Here is a 26,747-nt window from a genome sequence, read left to right on the forward strand (position 1 = left end):
TCTGAACTAGTAATTGAGTGGTAGTATCACTATTAGGAACTAATTGGTGCTTCTAGAGGTATGGATCAGCAGTGGGAAATCAAAAATCAGATCCCCTTGGGTCAGTGAAGAATCCTATGGCCATGCAATACAAATTACAGTTCTACCACAATTTCAGTGAAAATCTTGCCCAGCTTTGAACAAGTCAGTTTTGTGCAAGGGGGGTATAAATCAGATGAAGTCTGTTGGTAGCAGTCCAACAGACAATTCACTGGATGGCTCCCCTGTCTTCATCGGGCAGGATGAAACTGGCATGAACTCCAGTTGTTTTGATTAATTTAAAAGAAATGCACATGGTCACACCTGATCTGTACCAGGCAGGTGTTTCCATGTGTTGCAGCAGTGCATAACTCAAGCTAGCAAGGCGTCTGCTCTGTGATCCCATTCTTTAATTAGATTCCACTATCGTAATTCTGTACTTAAAAGGCGAATTTTTCTAACTCTATCTGATTTATTGCTTGGGTCAGCATTATCTAGATTTCTGTGATCTCCAGGTTGGCACCTTGTCTTGAGTGTGTCTTGTCTCTTAATGACAACAGAAGTGTGGTCACTGCAAAGCCAGCAGTGGCTTAGCTCCCTCTGACCCAAAGATAGGCAAAACCAGCTTCTGTCATCCTTCCAGATCCCAGCTGGCCCTGAGGACAGGCTCTCCCAATGAGTTGCAGAGAATTTCTTACATCAGAGCCTCAGATCTTTCTGTGCTTTACAGGAACATATTTCTATTACCATGTCTGGTAAAGAAGGGTTTGCCAAGTGAAACAATACCGAACAGATACAGGGGTCCAGAAAACATGCTCTCCCATCAAAAGAAACCCACGTGTAGCTGTTAGGCTGGATCCTTACAGATCTCAGAGCTCTGTATCCAGGCTGCTCTGTCAAGATTTCTATAACAAGACACAAATCTGACATACCTTGCAGTCAGCACCAATAGGTTTTTTGCATTCCTCGCAGGTGTTGGAATAAAGATTTTCATAGCATTTAACACAGTAGGGGCTGTCCTCCTTCAGGATGTACTTCTTACCAAACAGAGACTCTTTGCAGTAGTCGCAGTCAAAGCGTTCAGTCATGTTGGTGTCTGGAGTCCAGCTACAAGGACAGGAACAGGCACATGTCAGACTGAGCTACACTTGACCCAATCCCCCAGGAAAGGTTCATCAATTCTAATTTATCACTTTGTACCTCAGTTTTAATCCAACTTTCAGTCAAATAAATGAACACAATAGGAAGGAACAGGACTATAAATTTTGCGGTGCAGGGCAACGAAAATAGCCCATCTAATTCAGCCTTTTGCTGATCCATCTTTGGCCAGACCTAGTGTTAGAAATGAGGGGGAGGAGTAAACCCTGAGTCTGAAGAACTGCCATGGGATTTGTGAATGGAATTTGACCTATAGGTCTGAAAAAAGAAGGTGTCTGCCTAGGGGATGGAGGGAGTCAAGTCCATTAAGAGGATGAGCCAGCTAATCTTCAGAAGCAACATCTCCTGCATAAGGCAAGAGAAAGGTTTACATTGCTTGTAGCCTTCAGTCACAGGCAGCCTATCAGGCACCACAGTTATATGCTTCTGCACCTTCCTTCTCTGCATTCTCAGTAAGCCAGTGTCTAGCAATCATTCTCCCACAGGCAGACACTGACCCTCCATCTCTGCTCGTGCATGGGACTATGTGCACAGGAGGTGTAGGGTCAGTGACTCTGTGTCTGATTCTCCTCTGATGCAACCAGAAGAGTTATCTAACAGCTGTACTGTATTGGGACACAAATGGGAGCTAGGTGTCCTGGCTCAGACAAATGTCAAACAATGATTATGGAAGAGAAAAGGGAAGAAACTGTTTATGATGTTTCAGCTTGTCTGAATAAGGGACAATCACTGTTTGCTCCCCAGGTTTTGTTACGTCTCTCTCATTTTCTGGATGCACACACAAGCAGCGATGACACGAATGCCTTTGATAAACTGCATGAATATTTATTATTGCCTGGGACAATTTATTTTGGGTTTCATTAGAATCATCACCTTCTTTCTTAACCTGAGGCTTGCAGCATGTGTTACACCTAAAATTTGTTTGGAGGTTACAGCTGGAGCAGGGCATAGCTGCCTGCTTAGGAAAGGGAATTTCCCAAGCAGAAAGTACATGCCACCTGGACTGCATGATCTTCACTGCCTGCTAGGCTGCATCTCCTCTTTAAGCCACATCTGATCTATAAATCCTTAAATGTTTTGAGTACTAATAGCTTAAGTGACTACCTCTGTCTTTCATGCACAAGTGACATTCACAGCAGCTGCAGTCCTATTGCCAACTTCAGCTCTCAGTTTTAAACATAATGTTGTTACTTGCTTAGTGTTCCTGGCACAGGTCACTGGATTCTGGAGTTTGTCCTCTCCTTCTGGCGGCGGGAGCCACCCATAGGACATTCTGAAATCCTGAGTTCTCCTCCAGGATTTCAGTCTTTATTATTATCTTTCATTCTGTCTAGCTGGGATGTGATTAAGGTTTTAGGGCTGTCTGAATGGACAAACTTTATTCTGATGACTAGAAAGCATTTTGTTTTTTAAATGGTCAGTCAACTGCTGAATTTTGTGGTGACTAGCACAGACTGAGGGGTGAGTGCTTTTACATGTGTGAAGTAGGTAAGTGATGTCTCAACTGCTGGAAAGCCTTATGAATTCCAAGTAACTACTAAAGAAGAGAGACAAACTACCAAACTCCAGAATGTGCTTAGAGGAAGCACAATCCTGGCAGCTAGTCACGTATGCTACTGATAATCCAGGACTAGCAGTGCAACTACTTTGGCCTTAAAGATGGTCTAGGAACTAATTAACTTTCTTATCCCAGAGGGGAGCTGGGAGTATGTAGAGTGCACTTTGTCCTTAAGGAGTAGAGAGGATCACAGGACTGATAAGAAGACAGAAAGTAAGAAGACAGGCTGGAGAGAGAAGTGCAATGACTGCCCAAAGCTCCCCTCCAGCCCATTTCCAACAGCAGGAGCCAGCAATGGAAGTATAAAGCAGGAGAACAGGGACAATACAAAGGGTCATTTCTTCAGCAAGTTAGTCTTCTCTTGAAGTAGCGGTACAGGCTTTACCAGAACTTTTAAAAGATGATCATAGATTTTCCTCTCTCTTTTGAGCCTGTTTACACCCCTAACTTATATAATATGTTTGGACTTTCCCAGGAAAGAACTAGACAGGACTTAATTTCCTTCTGGAGTAATTTCAGCAAAATGAATGGAGTCAGACCAATGTCCACTGAGTTGTATGTGTAGATGTATGACTAAGTCTGAGAGGAGTGATAGCTTTTGTTCAAATAGTCTGTTTATGACAGAAATCTGTACTTTTACCAGGTTTTACTAGATATTTTTTCCAAATGATGGGATTTTGTTGCCCGTTTAATGTGCATTATTGTTAAGTTAAAGTGTGAGCAGAAACCTCTTATGACCTTGCATTTGTCACCCTTCCTCAGAATTAGTTCTTTATAGTCCTGAATTAAAAGTAGATGTGTAATACTGAAGAGTGAAAAATTTCTCTGCAATGATGATGTGTAAAAGAAAAGCTACAGACTGTGATTCCTTTGCAGGTTTATACCATTTCATCCAAGGCTGCTAAATGTAAAATATAGAAGTGCATTGTGACTGGAAGAAGGACGGTTCCCTTAGAGGTGGACATTCCTGTCTCTTGGTCACAGGACTTTTCATCTTCAGTGCTGTATTGTCTTCTGGGTACATTTCACAGGAGCAGAGGCAAGCATTATGTAATATATTTATTTCACAATTCATATAATAATGTAATAATTCAACAATTCAAAATAATTCAGCAATTATTTTACAGTTGCTGCCGCTATTTCAGAAAATTCCTGGGCACTGCCCTCCTATCCTGAAAGGGATCTAGTTAAATGTGCTCTAAGATTGTCACAGGGCATTGTCCCCCTCACCCTGAGCAGTGAGAGGCAGTCCTTATTTCCACAACTCAAATGGATTTAGGGATGAAGTCTGCTCTATGAAGACACTGCAGGGGCAGCTTTGGATGAGATTCAAGGAACAACTCTAGAGATTTGGGAAACTGAAAGAAAAGACAGGAATTTTTCCAAGATCTGCATTTTGGGTTTAGTTACGTTAATCTTTCGTTGGATCTGGGATCAATTTTGGATCAAATATCTCTTATAGATAGGAATTCAGGTTCATGTGGTTTCGTTCAGTAAGCTGGAATTCAGGGTGAAGCATACCTGTTTAAATCCAGGCCTTGGACTGGATCTCATGATCTACTATGTGGTATTTTGAGCATATTGTACAGGGTTTTTTCTGCTTCAGGGAGAATTAAATGTAAGGTAATAATGGGTCCTATGTACTAAATACTAGCAGGAATTTCAAACAAATAATTTCACTGTTGTCTTACAATCAAGAAATGTGAAATCATACTGAGCAATATTTTTGCCTGTTACTTTGTACACATGGTCCTTTACATCGCCAGTCCATTAATTCCTGTTATATAAAATCCCCTCATGTTTGGCTTTGTGCAGGCTTCATCCATTGTTTTGGGCTTTAAGGGAAAAAAACCAAAACAAAACAGGAGGCTTGCACAGTTGTGGATGGACACAAATTGCAATTCAACCTCCTTGCCATTGATCTATTTCTTTCCCTTGTGTTTGATGCTTGTTGACTGTAAAGTGTTGTGGGACAGAGCTCATCATTACTACACCTCTTTGTGGTAAAAGGTCTTCAGATTTTATCACTGTAGTCATTCTATATTTATGCTTTTTTCAGATTGCTCTCAACATAATCATGAAGGAGAAATTGATTTTTTCTGCCACTCAGTCTCCCTCCTACAGCATCAGACATAACAAGTACATCTCCAAAAGGCAAAGAGCTTTCTGTTGCGTGCCCAAAAGAGAAGCTACAGCTTATGGCAAATGTTAGTACTACCCACACTGTGTCTCCCAGGATGTAAGAATTGGCAGGAAAATTACCAAAAATTTAGCAGACTGATTTAAATTCTATGCTTATTTCCTCCTCTTCCCATGTTGGCTCAGTGTCATTTTACTAGCAGCAATTCCTAAAGGTATCATATTAACTCATAAATATTAGGTCTCATCATGTCATTAAGAAATTATCCAATGTTCTCCCATCCCATGACACTTTTGACTGCTGAAAAAACAGACCTTGCCTCCTTTTTCAGCCATGTCTGCAAGCCTAATAAATGATGTTGTGTGCATCTCTTATTTCAACTCTTCTTAGGGGTGTTGAGCGCTGAGAGGGGCAGGTGCACATGCACAAGAGAGAGAAGGAGGCCAAGGGAAAATATCTAAAACATGTAGGAGTTGTTTAGTTTATTCAGTGAAGTTCTGATCTCTTGTTGTAACAGTATTTGGAGACACAGAATTAATTAAGCCCCTGTAGATGCCAAAGGGGGACTTGCTGTTGACTTAATTAGGTCAATAGTGCTGGGGCTCTCTCTGCCTGTGCCCCTGGATCAGTATGTTGCGCTAGCCACCCGCACAGGAAACATAAGCTCTTCCTTCAAAATGTACACACATTTCTCCCACCTGACTATTTTTCCAGAAGAACAGTGTACATGGAGAATTTTCTATCTGTTTATTTCTCTTCCCCTGAGGAAGGAAGATTTGTGTCTGGCAACTCCAGTGACATGAGCCATGCAGGTCTAGAGCATTTGGAAACAATTTATGTTAATGCTCCAAAGGCTGAAATGCAAAGATTTATTTACAACCATGAACTGACGGTTCAAACTATGCTGGTCTTTCTGGCAAGAGGTGATTCTTTCCCTGTAACTTAGCTGCTCCTACCACATTCATTATCTATCATCTTGTTGCAGCAACAGGAAAACACTCCTGGAAGACCTAACCTTCTTTCCAAACCAGACCATAAGGCCATGCAAGGGGAAAAAGGGGAAATCTAATTTTATTTCTTTTTAATTTACTTTAGAAAAATAAGAGATGACCATTTTCATGTAGTACTGATGAGAGGTGGGGGAAAGTTATATATGGTTGGAATTCACCTGAACCCCAGCATGAGAAAGCTGGTGTAGATACACATCACCAATGTCCAAAGCACTCCTGTGTGTTTAGATTTACCAAACCACATTACAGGCTGGTAGCCCTCTTTGTTTGGCTGTCCAGGTGTATCTTATCCTCTTCATCATGGAATGAGTGCCTACAAACACTGTCATGATGGAGCAAAGGAAACCTGTGTGCTTGGAGGTCCTGCTGGCAATAGGACCCTGATGCTCTGAGTTGCTCGGAGCTGTGACCCTTTAGCAGCAGCTCCTGGCCATGGGGAGCCAAGCCAGCTGATGCACAAAAGGCAGGTCTCCCTCCACGGGCCACAGAAGGACATTTGCTGCCTTACACTAAGGCTGGCCAATGAAAAGGCTAGCCAGGCTGTGAGGGACAACTGATCTGGGTTAATGCTCAGCTTGTAGATGAGACAGGGATGCTTAGGCAGATGTAGCTGCACTCCTTCTCCTTTAAATTTTTAAACTGAGAAGAAAGCAGAAGCCTTTTTCTCTTGTTGCTGCTATGGAAGAGCAATCCTGAAGTAAGCACATCAAAAGAACTTGACACTCTGTCTTCAAGGAAACAAGACCCTTATGATATGTCATTTCTCTCCCAGAACAGCCCTGTTAACAAGCCCAGAGTGCTTACCAGTGTCCACATCAAGGTTAGGATATAAGTACTCAGTTACAGAGGTGTACATTGCTGTTTCTTAAGCTCAGAGTAGATATTCACAGATGTCTTAGAAGCTCTTCAGCAAAAGCCAGGAATATTTGCTTTAATGCTTGAAAATAATAGTAATAATAACAACAAAAAACCAATAAAAAATTGACCCCAAGTAAAATATCCCAGTCATGCCTTTAGATGCTAAATTTTAAAAGCTATTCAAAGAAAAAAAGTTTAATTTTTAATAAAGTTACCTTACAGTATTCTTCAAAATTAGATTTGGATTTTTCCAAGAACTCTCCTTCTTTGGAAATGGCTGACTTATGCGTATAACATTCTGATTTCTTTTTTAGAGTTTTTTTATCTCTTTAGAGCATTTTTCTGACCAGACAGACTGCATTAACATATGCAGGTAACCAAAGCACACCTGGTTCCTGTCTGGATTGCCCAGTCAGCCTATCATGAATTGGAAAGTGGATAGTGTGCTGGTTAAGATTGTATTCCTTTGCAGAATATAAATAATAAAAAAACCCAAACAGAAAATGTTTCTTGTGTGGCAAGGCTCCTCATGCATCTGGCTAAAGTAATCCCAGTTGTAGTAGTGGAGAAGGAGCACTCCACTTGTGGTTTCTGTGTGGTTTATTGCGTTTGGCAGTGTCTTGGGGTGACCTTTTGATGTGTATCCCATATTGCTGCCTATGCCCAGAAATTAAATAAAAAAAAATCTGCTCCAGTCTAGAGCCACACCAGCAGAGGTAGAGCAAGAACCGGTGGTAATACCTACAAATGCCACAGAAGAACTGAGCACTGACACTTTGAAATTGTACCCCACGGAGTTTACTCTATGGTGTTCTCAGGTTGATATTGAAATGACTGCAGGATATATGGTCTTACCAATATTCCTACACATATTTCAATTACAAAAGGACCCTATTGAAATAACATGCAGCATGACTTAAATCTGCCACAGCAAGGAAAAGCACAGTTCAAGTGGAAAGGCTTGCTCTTATTTTCTGTTTTAAAGCCTTTTGAAATTGCTGTCCTCCTTCTTTCTCTTGCAGAATAAGCAAATACTTGCTCAAAGGAAAGGTTGAGTACTTGATACTGCTTAAGCATAAAAATTCATATTTCTAATAAGAACATTTGAGCAGATAAGAGAAAATGATAGCGGAGAAAAATATTATAAGATTAATAAACCTTATTATTATTTCTGACACTATCCTGCAAAATTAGTGTATAAGCTAAATGTCTGCAGACACGAAACTACAACAAAGGTTTGTTTTTCCAGAAAAGGATTGCTTTCTCTTATTGACAGGAACACTGCTAATCTCAGAGAAATTAGACTTTAAGATAAAAATACCCAGAAATGCCATGTGCTACCATTCAGTCATGTTTCCAAATTTTTCTGTCTTTTTGAAATTCTGTGTACTACTACCCAGGGCACAAAACCAGAACAGTGTCCCAAATAGCCTGTGTTTCCTTCTTTATAGAAAGGATCAAAGAAAAGCTGGGACGACTCTGTGGAAGAAGAATGCTTTATTATTTGTTCTGGCCTCTAGCAGCGTAGCTCTGGTTCTGTTTGCCGAGGTAAGACCACAAAGCCCTCTTGTGTCTAAGATAATTGGCATGCGTGGTTTGGGGGATCAGTTAATGTATGTCTGCTGTGGCAGTGAATGCCTCAGGGCATTTGGAGCTATCCAAACTTCCCTGCTGCCATGCCCATGGCCTTCCAAAACATGACAAAGGAGGCTATGTAAACCTTGGGGGGCACCCATTCAGCTGGGCACATCTTAGAAAACCAGATTGATTGCACCTGGGTGGAACCAGTTTGGCCCAGTTTTTGGGGGGTTTGTGGCTGGAGACTGGACACAGAGAGCAGAGAGAACATCTACTAAGGTTGAGCCAAAGTACCTCTGGTGCGTGGGAGCTACAGAAGAGAGCACAGAAGGACATAGAGAGCCTGGTGACATGGACATAGGAAATCTTTTTGTGGGCAAGATTCTTTCTAACTGAAGAAGGAAGATGTTGAATCCACCATGGAGAGCTGCACGCTCTAAATCTCAAGGGTGCTTCAGAGCAAAGACAAAATGCATCTATGTGAAAGCTTACAGGTATTTAATGGCTTTATGCAATTTGCTGCTTTTATTATGCAAGATGAAGTGAAGAAGCAGTGGTGGGTTTTGAGCCCTTACACTTGTGCTTGCCAAGGGTCTAGAACTAACTCACGCCATCAGAGTGATACCTTAGACCTTTCTCTTGAGTGGTTGACATATTTGAAACTTCAATTTCAAACATTTAATGTAAAAGGGAGCATCGAATATGCTTATGTCAGTGTTATGCTCACCTGCATTCCTCTTGCAGCGTATTATTACATGTACAGTAACCATTCAACATCCTAGTTGATATAATCCAGTACAAAATAGAGGGGTATGTGAAAAGGAACAAAATTAACTTTTTCACCTGGCATGGGTATTTTGATGTTCATCCTTAGAAGAAGGCTCTAGTGGTTTACAATCAAATTCTGTCTATATATAGCTAATTAATATTGTTGAAAAGTTAATGCTTCAGTGGCTGTCAATGTATCCAAGATTTATTTTCATGAAACCTGTCATTACCCTGCCATTTCACACTCTCACTTGGGGTGAATCTGCATCACAAATAACTGTGCATATGTAAATGAAACATTAAAATTACACTATTAGAATTAATCAGTCTAAAAATGGAAATTATGAGATTCCCCCAGTCTCTGAAGCAGTACCCAAGTGAGGAAAGATGATTGCCTACAACACTACCCCATTCAGAGTTTGTCCAGAGATGCTCAAGACAGATTTATCCATCAGAGAAACATGAATGAGACTTAGACCTGAATGCCCCTGGTCCGTGGGGACCTTGAAAGAGCGTGAGCATGCTGGCCAGCAGCAACAGGCATTGCTTGTGGCTGATGGTCTTAACCTTCCCTTAACTCTGAATGTCCTGGCCCCTGTGAGATGAGGCAAGGCAGGGAGGTGAGGACATCAGCAGGTAACACACTTCTTGGCTCTGAGGCTCAGGGCTCAATGCCCCAGAGAACTGAGCCAGGAGTCCCTCTAAGGCCCTGGAGAACTGAGCCTTGTGCATATAGGTCTTTGCTGCCTGTCTCATCCCTTTCTTTTGGGATGAAAGCTTGTGTTTGCAGAGCAGTGCAGCAGAAACTGTCACTAACTCTTACAACTGTAGGACTTGTACTTTGCCACCAATGTTTTGGGTCTGCTTATTTTTTTTTGCTTCTGACATTCCAAGCATGATGGAATCCTGGCAGACTGTGTTGTGTGTGATCAAAGGAGTTGTCTGATCTCTTTTCTAATGGTGTGCCATCTGGGAGAGCTAATGTTTGTATGGACAGGAAAGATTTCAGGCAAAGTGCTATCCCTAGACTTCTCTAAGAAATGGGAAACAGATCATTATTTGTACCTGAGTACTTCAGTTAGGAATCACCATTACATGCTCTTCACGGTAGGAACTTCACATGGCCAAACAATATTTGACACGATATAGCAACTGCTGTGAGATAACAGTGATTTCACAAAAGCTAGTAATATTTTCCTGTAAATCCAAACCACCTGGAAGTGACTATTTGGTCCCTTGGGAGCACATTTGGCAGAATGGTGAGAACCAAAAGTAACTGTGTTTTATCCCAGCACTTTAGCCATCTTGGGCTTTTCCAAAAGACCACAAGAACTGGTCCATCCCCTAGCCTCAAGTGTGCTAGTTAGATGGAGATGTCATATGGGAACCCCAGGTAACTTTTACAATTTGATTTCTCAACAACATAATTTTGTCTTTTCAGCTGCCCCACTCACCTCAACCACATGTTGGTTCACAAGCCAGAGATCATTTTGCCCTGTGGCTAGGGTAAACTATAGTTTTATTGATGCTCTGGTCAGATTTTGATAGTAATGCTATTGGTGCATCAGAAACTGAGTTTTCAATATAGCAACTCAGATGTTTTTTAAAAAAAATTTTCTCCGTATGTGACCAAGAATTGGTCAGGTTCTATTTAAAAAAGCAATCTTTAGAATTCATCCTTTCCTAGGTATATCTACAGGTGCACAAAACAGACATAAATTTTTGTAAAATAAACAAATATGGACCTTTTTTTTTGCCTTCCACATCCAAATGCCTGAAGCAATCATTTTCAAAGTTTACTATCTGGCTGATATAAGGCACAGAAGATTTTGGCCAGAAAGCTGGGAGTCCCATAAATTATGAACTGATGAAAATAGGGTTCACAGCAGAAACCCAGAGACAACCTTAACTGTAGCATTCTTTCACATTTGGATGCATTTGTCTATCTAATAACACAGCCTTATGTTGGTCCCTTTTAGAACAATTCCTATTCAAGCCAACATATAAATACACATAGCCATCAATAAAGGTTACAGCTATTGACCCTGGCAATCTCAGTGTCAATTAGCAATCTCAGTTAATATACCTCCAGATTGGAGTCAGGGGAGTAGCAATCGCAGACCGACTGACTTGCTGCTATATATATTTTTGTAAGGTTTGCTGTCTCATGACTGTGTGTGTCTCTGAACACAGCAAAGCTGAAATATGCAGGTATCTGGTCAACCAAATAAAAGCCATATCCCTTGGGGGAAGCAGAAAGTTTGGAACAGCCATCAATGCAGACAATGAAAGTTAGTATTTCCTTTATTATGTACACAGAGAAATCCACCTTAGCATACAGTAAGGACTGGGTTATTGTGGCTGCACACATGCACACAGAGAGAAGCACAGAAAGAAGGAATGCAGAGCTATTAATTGGGATTTGTATTCTAATTTATTCTCTCCACATAAAAAGAAGAAATACGATGCTGATGGCTCCCCGTTTCTCCCATACACGATCTGTCCACACTGTTTGCCTGCAAAGAGGAAAGGCTACCTTTGTTTCATTTGCATCTGCTCTTGCTACAGTACAAAAACGCTCCTTTGTTGAGCTCTGCAGCAGGAGTGCACGGAGGTGTAAGGAATCTAAGACCCCATCTTCTACTTTTTATCACTTCCCCAGTGGATTACACACACAGCACAATACAGTCATTAAAAATAGTTACACATGAAAAGACCCAGCTCCTCATCAGCTCGCTGATGTGTCACTTTACTGACGGACATGCAGCAGTAATTGCTGTGATAAGAAATTTGTCGTTTTCTCCTCTTCACAGCCCTCCCCGAGCACTCAGGAGAAAGGGGAACCGGCCATCTCTCTCCTTGCACCCTTCCCCAACAACCCACTGGGGCATTAAACAACCCTCTCCTCCTCTCTGCACCCTTTGTTTAAAGCGACACCTCCATAGATATGTTCTGTGGGTAGTGGGAGGGAAGGGGAAAAAAGGGATATTTACTTACAGAGCAGCAGCGGGCAGTTAATGCCACCTCCTGGACCGGGGACAGGGGGTCACATCCATTAACAAATGTGCAAAGAGCACACTGGCCTGCTTGCAGCGGAGAGCTGTACGGCCAGCTGGGGCTTTTTGCTGCCTGCAAAGAGCGGCTCTGCCGATTCCAGCTCTGCAGTCAGTGTTGTGTGGAAAGAGGCTGCTGCCTTCCCCAGCCTAGTGAAACCCCTCGCTATCATTTTACCATATAAGGAGACAAAAGCATCGGAGACTCTCATTCTTTGAAGCGCTCTGCAGCTGGCATTCAACACTTTTCTCTATTCCAAGGGTGTCAATACTTCCCCCTCCTAAACATCTTGTCGTTCTTGGCCCCCTTCCTAAAATAAGGCTCCCTCTCCCCTCCTCCAGCCTTTGTTTCTCTAAACCCCTGATGCTTATTAATAACATGGCTTTGCTAAATCCAAGAGCTCACTCTTTACCAGAGAGGTTTTACAGCAACTCAAACCCAATCATTTGTAAGGCTCTTCACCTTGCTGAGAGAATAAAGTCCTTGCTTAAAATTGGTATGAGGTTTTATTTGTTTTGGTCATTTTTCCTGCTTAGTGTCTTGCCAAAGAAGAGTGAAACAACCTGTCTCTCTTCTCCTTTGTGGAGAGGTGCACATTTTTACAAAGACCAAGCGTGCGGGCATTCCTTTACAAGCATTCAGACCCCAGCCTAGTTTCTCTCCACCCTCATTTCTTGCCAAGCTCCCCCATAATCAGGAGGAAAACGAACAAAAGCAGGGGAAATCAATGAAACCAAAACCATCCATCTTTGTGCAAGAGAAAGCCAAAGGAACAGATTGTCTCAGCACATGCTCAGTATCCAGTCGAGAGCCCTGCCAGTGTGCACATGGTAGGAAGAGGGGGAACTATTAATCCCACTATAACCAGGAACTACTTTTTCTGATACAAAATCCAGTTTCATCTATCAACCATTCTAGCAGAAACAAATTCTGCTAATCAAAACAGTGAGGGTCCTGGGAAACCTCCCGGAGGGAAGAATTTGTATCAGAAGCTCATGGGAGATGTCTGCTCTCTGCAGCTTGAGGGGTAGACTGGGAAGGCATTTTGGGGTAATTCTTCAGTAATGACTGGTGTTTGCCAAAGGGAGGAGCTTTAGTATGAATGCTTTCAACCTTAAGGAAAACCAGAAGGATAAAAATGTAAAGCCCATTAGCCCGAGACAGTCTTGCTGTTGCTTTGCATCCAGAAGATGCCAGATGGTCCAGTTTTGGACACTGGGTTCTGGCATGTGCCTGAGCAGTGGTGTAGATGTGCACATGGGTTAGATAAGGGTTTCTCCTGCAAAACAAACTTATGCCTGAACCCTGACCTGTACTTGCTGTTCCTCTTATGCACCCAAATGTAGTCAGATTTGGAATGGGGCTGAAATGTGTTAGTTAGTCTCAGTGCTACTTCAAATATAGGAAAGCACAGAATAAAATGGTGGAAAAGGGCCATTCTTAGTTCTTCTATCAGAAGCTAAATTTCCTTTACAGATGTGAGTTATTCTGATGATCAGCAATGATCTGTTTGTCAGGTGATCCAGCCTTTGCTGTTGAGTTTTCAAAACACAGGCACCATGCCCTGGAGGACTGACAATGGGCATACAGGATTAAGGATGCCATGACAATTAAATCTTATTTAAATCAAAGCTGCTGCACTCCCCAGCCACATGGGGAGTCCCTGACTCTTCCCTTGTATTCTCAGTGGCACTGTAAAATGAATTAAACCAGAGAGTAAACAATTTTCACTGAACCCATGAGCTGCGTTGGAGCTGCACCTGTACCTTGGGAAAGCTACTGGTTGGATTTCCAGCCCCATCAGTGACTTGCTAGATGCTCTTGGATGAGACTTTTCACCTTTCTGTTCTTTAGCTTCACCATCTGTAAATATAAAGCTCAGGACAGCCAAACGCATGTGTAAGTTGTTAACAAATTTATAAAGGACTAGTTAGAGCATAAACATAATAGGAGTAATAGTTTCTTTCTTTTAGATTAAACTATTGCACAGTGGCAACAATGATAATTTATTTCCATCTTAGTTACTGTTCTTACCTCAGCTCTGATTTAGTAGTGCACACTAAAGAGAAAGAAGGCCTTGAAGGTGATTAGAATTGGGATATTTGATTCAGTTTATTTCCAAAGTTTTCTAAACAAACTAAATATTCTGAATGTGTTAATTGATTTTTTTCAATTTCCATGATATTTTTATTTCCCCATCTCTCCATTGACAGCTACTGCAGCAAGTCTGACAGAAATTTTTTGATGATCCCTGTGGTCATACAAGACAAGTGTGTTCCACAGTTACAAGTTTAAATATATACTGGCTCCATCTGAAGTGATTTAGTTTATCTGTTGCAGCTCTGGGTTGACTTAGGGGAGCCAAGGTAATTTTTGCCTAATTTAATATAACACCTCTGATTCCGTGAAGGCAGAAGAGCCTCTGCCAATTTATAACCCATTGATTTGTGGGCTCAGTATGGGACTTGACACTCAGCAGCTACATCAAGATTGTGTGGAGCTGTGGAAGGGGTGAGGAAGGTTACCAGACAGCTTCCCTCATCCCAAGATGAGGTGTATGCACTCCACCAAACACTGCTAGGGAAGGTACAGGGAACATCAGACCTCTTAGCCTCCTTCAGTACCACTTACTCCACATTTTAGCTGGCAAATAAATATTCATCAGTGATTGGCAGCAGCCCCCAGCCCCTTTCCCATCAGAATCAAATCCAACAGGTGTGGGTGGGTGGGAGAGCCCCAAATTTAATTAATTTTCAGAGAGATGGGGAGGAAAGGGCAGGGGTCCTTTCACTAACAAATTTATTATGTAACCCACTTCTTATTTTTCCATATATATATATATTATATTTTATTTTTACTGCATTGGTTCTCTGATGATCCCAGCAGAGATCAGGCATCTTCAAGGCTTCAGAGGAGTCAATGCAATGAAAAAAGGGGTAGTGCTTCCAGTAGGGGGCCTAAATTAAGAGTGGAAATGCAAGTACCATACAGTGATTTAGAAGCTTATCCTATGGTTTATATTCTCCTCATGTACATAGCATTTACATAGCATATATTGCTTGTTCTTCAGTGGTCTGTGTGTTTAACAGGTTAATTCTATGTGTAGAATGCTGTACCTCTATATGGGAAAAAAGGTGGAAATATTATCCTTTTCATAGCAGGACTTCTCACTGATTTTACTAAGCCTTCATAAGTCTCACTTCAGCTACTGGGCTGATGCTGGAATAACTATAATTTCAGCACTTATCTCCTTTTCTGTCTGAAAAGAACGAACTAAGAAAAGTGGTGGAAAGAGACAGCTGGAAGTGGAATATTTCTATTTCCCCCAGTCTGAGACACAGAGAAATATAATGTCTCTGAGAGAGCAGGGGAGAGGAAAATATACACTTTTAGGTTTGAAAATGGCTAAGCTACTGGTTGATTCCTTACTCCACCAATTTATCCTGGAAACTGTTAAGTTACTTTATCAGAATTGAACTAATCTCCTTTTTGATGCTTGAATCTGTATAATACAAGCTTCAATTGAATATGAGAGGGTGCATTTAGGAGAGCTGCTATTTTTGGCACTACCACTTAGGAAGTAGTGTAGACTAGTGCAGATGTTGCATTTTAGTTCATTAAACCTAAAATAACAGCCAGGCAATATTAAATCTTCCTGAAATTTCATTCTCATAAGATGGTCACACATATGTATTTTTCCCAAGATTATGATGAATATGCAAAGGATAAAAAGGTTTTTTCAGCATGCATTTTCTTTCCCAATTCAGTCTCCGAGTCACAAGGCTTTTTGAAATATTCTGACCTTCCTTTCATCCCCTAGGTGACTTGAACCTCAAGTAGAAAGACACATCAGGTAAGAAATACCAGGGTTTCATAGATTCTGATGAGGGAATTACAGACATCTTTGGACAATCCATTAAAATCACCCCAGCCAAGGCAGACAGAGAAAGTCTGGATGCTTTGGGATGATTCAAGACTTATATTATTGATGTTTAGCCTAAATCAATGTGGAAACATTAGTGGTTTAGAAACTCCAATCTAATCTGTAAAAAAGAATACTTCCATGTTTACTTTATTAATATGTTTGAAGAGTTTTCACGTACAGTGTTAAACAATTTTCTACAGTAATTTAGAGAAAGGTGACATGGTTCAGTAGCATCAAAGACCTTCTGTTTTTTAAAGGAAAAGCTATCTTTAGAAGGATAATATGATGATATGTGATAAGATAGATGATTGAGACTCAAATCCAAGTGTGTCTCTGCGACAGAAAGGTCTGGGATGGAGCCGAAAGCATTTTAGACCATTATGGTCAATTTGGACAAAGATTTCATTAATTTTTTAAAGTTAGTCAGGACTTTCAATCCAGTTAGTCCCAGTTTCATTCAGAGAAATCTATCTCCTAAAAGAGACGTCCCAAAGTGAATGTGGCAGTGAGACACTGGTCACCATGGGGTCTGTCACTTTCTGTGTAATTGCTACCATGACCTGCTCTCTGTGGAAAATTGAGATGTAAGATAGAGTTTGCAATGGATGACCCAGGCAGAAAGACAGCTGTGTCCCTTTTTCTGCTGCTTTCATCTCTCCCAGCTGAGTAGACAAACAGCTTTTATCACTGATGTGCAGAGGAACACAATTTGATCACAAAGGAGAAGCATAGTGGTGCTTGATGAAGAAGCAGACAGAATACCAGAAGAAACTTCAGGGATCAACCCAGCATTTAAAGGAATAGTATCTGCTAAGGAAAATCCCTCTTGTTGACGGCTGAGTTTTCAACAGCTTGGAAAGCTGAGGCACCATGTTACAGGACTGGCAGGTCCTTCACTGGACAAGCAACATTGTCAGACAATCCATCCCAGGACCTCATGGATTAAAAAAAAGCCATACAGGCCATTGCAGGATAAAGACAGCCCATCAAACAACTCCCTAAGCAGTAGCTGTCTGTACCAAGTGGGGCAGCCACTCTGAATAGCCCTCACCAGGCTGAGAACTGCATGAAGAAGAAATAATGAAGAGTTAAAACACAGAGTGTGAAAGACAACAATTCTTATGGAATACAGTCTTTCCCCCTACTTTCCCTAGCATCTTTTCTCCTTTTTTCCCCTTACTAAGGAACAGATAGTGCCTTTAATTTTAAGGAAACTAGAGTGAAACATTTTGGTCCTTGCCATCTTCACATTCCTTCTGATTCTAAGTGTTCACTAAACTCAGCTCCTTAATTTTTTCATCTGTAACCAAGGGTAGAGATGTTGGTGGCATGTCTTTGGAAGTGCTTTGAGATAGAGAGACGACCCCCAACAACAGGTAAGGGGTCTTCAGATGATTCTAAATGATGGTAGAGCAGAGACCTATGCATAGGTCTATGTTGCTTCTTTCCTCTGGAGTCAACTTGACTGCCAAGCTGGCCCTGAATGTGACAGACAGGAAGAGACTTTTGGGTTTCCTACTCCTGCAGATGGAATCTGGGATGTCAAATTACTACAGACGTTGCAGTAATTGCTGGTCTTCTGAGCTGGCAAATATTACCCCTTAATTTAAGATTTATTAATTTCAGTATAATCATGATTTATTATTCCATGTTCCAGACGCATGAAACAAACACACTGTGATTGTTCCAAGCAACGAATCACTCTGTGTTTCTGACAGCACCAGAGACTTGCTATTATGTAAAAAATAGCTCACATTCCCTGTGGTGTTCCCAGCAGCACACTTAAGCAGTTTTAGGCAAAATCCCCTTTCTATAGTCCTCTCCCTCTCACTGCCCCACTGCTCATAGCTTTTTCTCCAAAACCTTACTTCTGTGTGTATAATTTGCTTCTGCTCCTCTTAGCTCTTTTTCTGCCTGCATCCCTGATATCTCTTATGACCCTCTGGAAATAACCAACAGCAACATTTGAGACTACCATTTCACTTTATCCGACAACCAGAGGCCTCAGGAACTTCTGAGCAAAGAGAGGTTCGAAAAACGGAGTAGTTGGCAGACATCTTAAGAACTTATCTAATTTCCAAGGCAGAAGTAACAATGTCTAACTCATTCCTGGTAAATCTAATTTGCCCTTATGGATTAAAATTAGGACTCCACAACCTCCACAGATGAAGGAGGGAAGGGAGGAAGGGAGGAAGGTTGGTTCAGACTAAAGTTTTCAATCTAACATTCATGCCTACAAAGGATGAATAGTGTCAGGCAGAACTTGTCATTTGTAGCTATTCAGATCACACCACAGCAATATGAGAAACACTGAAGAAAGGGTTCCTCCAATTTGTTATGCTGCTCTTGGGAAGTGTCGTGGGAAGAAAGTGAGAAGAGAATGTAATGATATCTCTTCATAATACTCTCCCAGCCTCCAGCAACTTTTGGCTTGGGGGTTTCTCAACCTGGAGGCAGTATCCATACTGAGTATCACTTTCATTAACTTGCAGCTCCCTCCTGATTGCCTGAAAGAAAATTCACAGTTTCTAGTAACAGATAGCTCTACTCTGTGCTGCTGAAGAACTATCTTCCTTGTGTTAATTTTGAACATATTACCTACTAGTTTCATCTGAGGCCTCCTAGGTCTTACCTTTGGAGATATAATGAGCAACTGATCTTTATTCATGTGCTACAGGCTGTTCACATCTTTGTCAATCTTTATCATATCTCCCCTCAGCCATCTCTCCTAGGCCAGGGAGTCCCAGTCTACCTATTCAGTCTGTATGAAAGCTACTCCTCATGTCATATCATTCCTCCTCAAACTTTTTCAATACAACAATTTAGTTTTTCAGGTGATGTGGCCGAAACTTTAAATTCAGTTTACTTTTTTGGCTGCTTTTGACCAGTGTATGTTCTGTTGGTTTGGGGGTTTTTTTGTAAATCTATATAACCTCTAAATTTCACACCCTGGTAGACATCTCAGAACCATTACTTTATAGCTAAAGTTACATTTTTCCCCCACGTTCACTGTTTTATGCTCATCTACATTCACTTTAAGATGTTGTTCTAGTGCCCACTCATCCTATTGCCTAAGATCCTTTTCTCTTATCCTGTTTCTCAGTCTTAGAAGAATTTCCACTAATAATCTCCTATTAATCTCTTTAATGTAAAACCTGTCTATCTTTCAATTTATTTTATGCAATACATGAAAATATCTTCCCTCTTATCCTATTACTGCTTAAGTGTTTTTAAGAGTGTGTGGTGAGGGCCCTTACTGAAGACATGGAAAAGGACAAATAGGCAGATGCTGTCAACCAGAGATCTCCTGTATCTCCATGCTGTTTATTGTCTTACAGGAACCTGATGGATTTGTAGAACATTATCTCACCTTACCAAGCTGTATTGAATTTGTCCCAATGTGTCATATTTACCCAGCTTCTCTACCCTGCATAGTGATTTCTACTAAATTTGTCATTCTTACCAGGCTCTATTTCTCCCGTTTTCTTTTGGAAGCATTTAAAAAGGCTGATGCTGTATTGGATACATTCAGGTGCTCAGTTCTAAGTCTGTTTTAAATAAGAGGCCACAGACTATTATTATTTCAGCTAATTCATCCTTCAGTTCCTTTAGATCTGTTGGATGAACACCATCTGGTTTTAACATTTTCTTCCTATTCATTTTCTTTATTTGCTCCACACCTCTTCTACAGACACCAGCTTGAACTAGATCCTCTGACGACACCCATAAGGAAGCATTCTGCTGCAGGAAGCTCTCCAAGTTCCTCACAATGAACACAGGAGCAAAAAAAGGAGATCATTTAGCCTTTTCTGTTACAGCCATTTCTTCCTCAAGGACTGGTTATCTGTTGGCCCTATCATTCCCCAAACCCTTTAACTTGCCTAATATTCAAAAGAAGCATACAGCTGCAAATCACTTCCCAGATTACTTCAGACTCATAATATTTTGATGTAAGTAGAAACAGTCACCCTCTCCAATCTGACCATGACTGGAGATATCCTATTTTGCAGAAAGACCCTTCTGTATGGCAACAATTATTTTTCTTCCCAACTACTGTTTGTATATACTACAGATAAAATGAGAGAGTCTGAGATGTAGGCTCAGACATATATTATGATTGAGTATATGAGCTTAGATTGTGCACTTTGAAGTAGAGTCCTTGCTGTTGATCCTCTTAGGCCTGTGCTTACTTTGAACCCTATAAATGCTCAGGCCCTTTAAATAATAGGATTAAAGTAATCATTTGGTTGCTGATGTGAATATGGTATCTAAAACTTCACATAGAGCTGAAAAAATATACCATCCATTGTCAGCCTGATAGGCATATGGATTGTGTTTGCCTCTGCCAAGTTTATATTCACATGGCTGTCTAGTGGAGTTGCTGTCTTAATGTAAATGAAATTCAAACGTTGTGAGTAAAATGAAGGAAGGACTTGCAACAATGGCTTGTCTTGAAGATAAAGTGTCTCTTGCTGGAAGATAAGTAATTTTTATGAATCATTAAAGAGGAGTCAGAACTCACATTATGAAGCAGTGCTAGTCCTTTTACTTATCCCTAATGTCTAAAAGTCCAGTGAGTCCCAGCTGGGTTGCTACAATGCAAATGCTTTACGTGACTGAGCACTGCCCATCTGTCTGTCCCTGAAGAGCCTGTCCACAATGATGTTGACTCTTCCTTATATCCTGAAGGATTTCCAGGAACTCCTCATTTGCAAGGAAGAGTTTCTAACACTTGGATATCCAGAAAAAAATGTGGAGAAGGGACTGGCTTGTCTGGCAGCAAACACAGCACTGGCAGACAGTGGGAACTTCACTTGCAGGAGAGGGCAGAGGAAGACCTCTGAGGAAGGAAGCTGCTCTGCCTGAGTGCCTACAGCACTTCCACAGCCATGTTCACACTGCTTCTTCTGCTGGCTTTCTCTGTGAGCATGCCCTGGACCCAGAGCTGTTTGCTCTTTCCTTTAGCGATCTGCAAATCCACCCTACATTTGCATTGGTGAACACAGGGTGAAAAGGCAGAAAGGAACCATGGCTGCCTCAGATCTGGCCCTTAGAAGGCCCTTACTTCTCTTTTCTGAATTAGGAAAAAGTGCTATTTTTCTCCCCTTAAAGGATGTTGAGAGAAGAAATACTCGACAATGTGAAATGCAGGCCACGTTAGCGCATAACACACAATGTGTTTAACCTGTGCTCAAGCGAATTCCTGAGTGGGGCTTACATGGTGGAGTTGAAAACTACAACAAACAGAGTTTGTTCTGAGAAATTCCTGTTTTATTGTTCTGTACCAAAAGTGCCATGTTGTATCTCTCTCTTTGAATCATAATTAGTGTTCTTAGCCCCGAGTGTCCCACTGCCTTCTACACCCAACGTGGAGCCTGTGAGATGTGTTGCAATGGAAACCATGCATAGGAAATTAGGATACCCAGCCTTTTAAATATGGGATAAATAACAGAATAATGGGCTTCTGTGTGGCGGCATCTATGGCTTCCAGGTATTTCTGTGTTTTCATATGGTAATCTCTAGGCATGTTGGGCTTTGCTTCCCTAGCCACTGACTACCTAAAAGGAGCACTAGTCAATGCTGTCAATGCTTCCCTCCTACAGAAAACATGCAAATTTCTAGGGAGGCTTTGGTGAAAATCTGCTTAGCTTGACAGGGAATATGCTGGTCTGAAAGCCCATTAGCTTTGATTATGGATTGTCTGAGACAACTTCTGTCTCCACATATGTGCCCATTTTATGACAAAGTACTTCTTTTCCTTTCTAAAGGAGAGTTTTACTCTAATTTTTTGTGATATGGGAGTACCACAGACACAGGAAAGAAAAGAATATTATAAAAGAGAACCTGTATAAGTGGCTTTATAAAAATATTACTGAAAATACGAAGTGAAATTGAAGGAATTTTTTTTTTCTTCTAGCTCTTTCAGTTTCACTAATTCTTGGTAGCATGTCTTAACAGTAGCCATTAAATCAACCTGCAGCAGAAACATTTTGAGTTTTATGGAGCTGATGGATCCCTTTGAAATATCTATGGTTGTCCTCCTTCCATGTTTGTCAGAGGGAGCTGGGCAAAACCAGGCAATATTGCTCCAGCTGCTTTCAGAAAAACTAGGACTCTGTGTAATATGACCTATGCTTCTCAAAGCTGATCAGTGTTAGGTCATGAACATTGTTGAAACAGTGTGAGATTTATCAGCATGAAACTGTACTCATTGTGATATAAAGCCAAAGATAAAATATTGTAGTCAGTAATAATTCATCTCACTGAGAAACAACTGTGTCAGAGTGTCTGTGGTTTGGTTAGACAACACACAGCTACAGAAAAGGAAAAATGGTAAGAAAAAATGTGAAAATGCACTTTTGTGGTACAAATCTACATGAGTTTGGCACTATTAAAATTAGGAGGAAAAGAAAGAGATCTGAGTTTTGTTAAAATAATCCATGGATGCTTCTGAGAGAACTCCCATTGATATCTGTGGGGCCACAATTTCACCCCCAAGTCAGTATTCACAGTCACTTCCTTCTCTGGCTTTCTTCCTTGTAAAATAGCCTTTTACATTTTCTGTATTAAGGAAGTGTTTGAGCGAGCCTGCCCCCTCACAGCCTCTTGCCAGCTGCAGTCAAAGGTCTGCCTTGTTCTGATGGCTTGCTGTTTGGAAGTGAAAAAGTAAAGTTATTCATACATTAATTATATTTTTAAATGCTAGGTAAGAACAAAGTATTATTGTTGGAAAGACTGCCTTTAGAATGGCCTCATTTTGGAAACAGGCTTTGGGTCTTTTTGTTGAATTTCACTTTTAAATTCAAATCCAGTGAAAAATCACAGCATTAGTATGTATGTTCCTGCATTTTATTCCAGCTAAAGACTTTTGGCCAACAGAGTTTTTTTAAAAAGCTAATGCTTTGCTGTACATGATTGGAATGCTGCTTCTGCTCCTTGTTTTTAAAAGGGAACACTGTCAATACACCAGTGGCTGCAGTACTTTAACACTAAGTGCCCAAACAGGATGATTTTCTTATTTTTATTGTTTTAGCCTGAGGCTTGGAAGATAGACAAAGAATTTGAGGACATGAGAAAATTTCTAGTATGCAAGAGGCAGGACTACTCTATTAAAAAATACGAGTTTTGTACATGTTTTCTTTATTGCACAATTTACTGTGCAAGCACATCAGTTTAGCTTAATAGAAAGATCTTGTAATATCCAGACGAGTGAAGGCAGCTGCCATGTCCACTGGTCCCGCTCTAAAACACTGCACTCTCTGGTGGGATACGCTGCCTTTGAGCTCCAAGTAACTTAGGAAACTCATCTCACCAGTGCTGGGGGCCAGAAGATTGGAGCTCTGAGCAGATCTGACCAGACCACGGTGTAGTGCAAAACGGTGACTGCTGGAGAACAGGGAGACATGTGGACGTGCTGGCTGCAGTGTCTGGAGACATTCCAAGGCATCCATGTGGGGACAGTAAGTACCAATATAAGACAGGTGCATGTGCAGACAGTTCGGTATTTTATATTACTTTATTCTTCCACTTAAGTTGTGTGCTGTTCTTGACATGAAAGGTGGAGCAAACTTGTCCCTAAGCATGTTGTCTCAGTGCCATCTACAGTGTCACAGCCCCCACCAGCATAACCCTGGAAAGCTAAGCCAGACATGACATATTACCTGAGCACATCAACCGTGGCAGTGAGTGCCCATCACTGGTGAGGTTGGATACATGGGGGCAACCTTGGAGGCCATGTCTTTACTCAAACCACATAGGACACCAGGATGCTCCCAGGCACTGAGATTCAGTCAACCATGCTGGCTTGTTGATGAGATGCCATGTAGGGCTCTCCCCCTGGGCATGATCTAAGAGCAAATCCTATCCCTAGGACGTGTTTTGGATGTATTCACTTGATTTCAGAGGCCATGAGTGTGTAATGGCTTGGGCACAGCCCCAGGGCTGCATTTGCCACAGGAGCACTGCCAGGCACATTGTCATGGCAGAGCCCAAGAGACAGCCCTGGGACCAGACCAAACTGCTGCACCAATTGCACCGAAGTAAACACCTACCTCTCATCTAAAGTCAGTGCATCTCCAGCAGCTTTAGACCAAGTAATCATCTACCCTTCTGCCTTTGAAATCCTAATGTAGGATCTGACCTCAATACCAAACACTTTGAAGTGGGCAGTCCACTCCTACAAGCACTGGCTTTGGGTCAGGTCTAAGGAGTTCTGCTCCTCAGGGTACCAGGGACCTGAGATCCTGTCAAAGCCTGTGAAGGATTCAGCATTTTGAAAAAAAACTTTCTTTCATTTAATTTCTTGAATAATGGAATAGTACACAAACTCTAGTGAAATCTGTGATAGCTTCTGCTTTTAGGCTAAAAGTAAATTAATATTTCTTACCTCTTTGTCATATTTTGTGATCCTTGGATTTAAAAGCCTTTGGTTATAAGAATATTTATAATAAAAATGTATGTGTAAATACATCTAAACAAATGTACACACATGCACAAATAATCTTATTTTCCCTAAGAGGTGCTCTTTTATTGTCTTCATTTGAAAATTAATGCTCTCTTGAGATGAGGTTAAAAGCAATTTAATGTTACAATATCCTGATTATTGGCATTTGGCAGTTATTGCTAATGCTATTTTACAGGCTAGTTTTGATGGATTCCTGCTTTGACATCCAGTTATGATTCAATGCTTCGCTTTCTTTTCCCTTTTCCCTCAGATGCTGTAATCCATAACAAGTAATTCTTTAAAATATTAAATCAGCAAGTACCGCCTGTAATTTTCCTTTTTTTCTTTCATGGCTACTAGGAAATGGTCGGAAAGAGGAGAAAAGAGTAAAATGTTCCTTCTGTCTGTCCTCTTTTTTTTCTACTATCTATTCATTTTCCAAACATTCAACATAAAGAAGAAAATGCTGATAGAGGGGAAAAAAACCTCCAAAAACTCATTAAAAGCTTTCTGCCTGAGGTAATTCAGTTTGCTATTCAAACCAGGGAAGTGTCTGTAGTTAGATATGGCTGTGTTCCTTGAGAACATGAAGGCATGACAGTGTATTATTAGTGAAGAAACTAAAGAGCAGCTGTTAGCACCTGGCTCCCAACAGCAGAACAGGAATACAAAGAGAGACTCTCTGTGTGTGCCTTGGTAGCAAGAAAGGAGCAAACATCTTAAAGTCCACTCTTCCCCTGAGAAAGCAGCACTCCCCTCAAGATGTCTATGCAGAGCCCTGAGAAGTGATGGCAAATGGTAGCTGGAAAGGAAAAAAGGGCTCAAAAGACAGTGAAAATCAAAACAAGGCACTATCTTACCTTGCTGCAGGTCAGTGCTGCCTCTGCTCAGGAGTCTGTGAACGACAGAGGACAGGACAGACTTGCCTCTTTATTGGATTGCCCAAACTCTATGTTTCATAATTAGACAGTTGGGCATCCGTGCTTCGGGTGAGCTATAAATATGATATCTCCAAAGCAGCAGCCATGGGCAGGAGATAAGGAGTGCAATATCTCTGTGCTAACCAGCCTTTTAAGGCATCATGGCTAGAGCTGCATGAGGGCCCTGATGGAAAGGGCTGTTGTGCTCTTGAGTAGTGCCAGCCCATCACTTTGCTGCATTTGGGAGTGCCTTCAGGAGGTGCTGCAAGAGACCCCAAGGAGATGGTGGTACTTCAGGGCTCAGTATTTTGGCTGAGATACGAGAAACTCTAATTTATTAATCAGATTATTTGTCAGGCCTTTGGGATTGACAGAAACACCTTAAGAAGTGCTGACTGCTCTGTGGATGTAACAAATTCTAACACCCCTTCATCTGTCTGTCTGTCCGCCCCAGGTGTGCAGCCCTGTTGCAGGGTAGTTTGTGTCTTGTGTCCTGCCTTGTTTTTGCCCTGCATCTCCTTGCACAGAAAGCTGTAGTGACGCCTCACTACAAAAGACAGCAACTTTAGAGATTAGCCTGACATCACAAAGTCAGGCTGTGTTGTCAGTAGCTCAGTGGTGAATTTTCTCCCTTCCTGCTGCAAGGTAAGTGTGATGATGAGTGAAGGGGACACTTGTACGTGAAAAAAGCAAGAGGTTTGAGATGGAAAAAAGCTCTTCCAGTAGCTCCCATGGGGAGAGTCTTGCTGGGTGTGGAGGAAAAGCTGTCCAAGCCAGGCTCAGTGTAGAGGCGGGGTTACAACCTGCCCACCTCCTTGCCAATATTGGGTCCATCTCTGCATTTCAGTGTACTTCTGCAGAGGCAGCTGTAGCAGAGACATGGTCCTTGATACAAAGTTGAACTGTTTCAAGGGGAGGAAAAGGAAAACCTCTTTAAGATGGGGAGGTGAAGAAACAGCAGCAGGCAGACTCTGCATGCAGGCAAATGACTCTCCTTTCCACACCAGCATACTCATCTGAGGAAGTACTGTGCTGTTGAACTGAGGCTGCCAGTTTTTCCTCCTCCTGGCTGAAGAAGCAGTACTTGATGAGGGATTCAATTTCTTTGCTGGATTTATTTATTACTTCCATGGTCCTGAAGAACACCTCATTCCCTTCATCTCCCTCTTTTCTCTCTTTTCTTCAGGGGTTTGTTTGAGCAATAGTCCTTAGGACTCCCACATTGTCTCTGAGCAGTTTGGGCAGCAAGTGTAGGTCAAGCTGCAGAGACTGGATACTAACACAAACTGTGTGCCAGGCTTTTTGGCATGACAAACT

General features: G+C 41.4%; 1 protein-coding gene across 2 annotated transcripts in view; it reads right to left on the reverse strand.

Annotated features, from left to right (window-relative positions):
* Positions 1-25,509, reverse strand: part of FHL2 (four and a half LIM domains 2) — a 37,731-nt gene extending 12,222 nt beyond the window's left edge. The window contains exons 1-2 of one of the 2 annotated variants that reach the window (XM_082278096.1): positions 25,371-25,509; positions 951-1,125 (exon numbers count right to left, since the gene is read on the reverse strand). In XM_082278096.1, coding sequence (XP_082134222.1) covers positions 951-1,106 — 156 coding nt within the window. In that variant the 5' untranslated portion in view covers positions 1,107-1,125; positions 25,371-25,509. Of the gene's footprint in view, positions 1-950; positions 1,126-13,908; positions 13,972-25,370 lie in introns of those variants that run through there. The other variant, XM_082278095.1, reaches the window with a different exon arrangement.
* Between the last annotated feature and the right edge of the window lie 1,238 nt (positions 25,510-26,747).

This window comes from Coloeus monedula, assembly GCF_965178545.1.
Source record: "Coloeus monedula genome assembly, chromosome: 3".
In the NCBI taxonomy this organism is placed as follows: domain Eukaryota; kingdom Metazoa; phylum Chordata; class Aves; order Passeriformes; family Corvidae; genus Coloeus; species Coloeus monedula.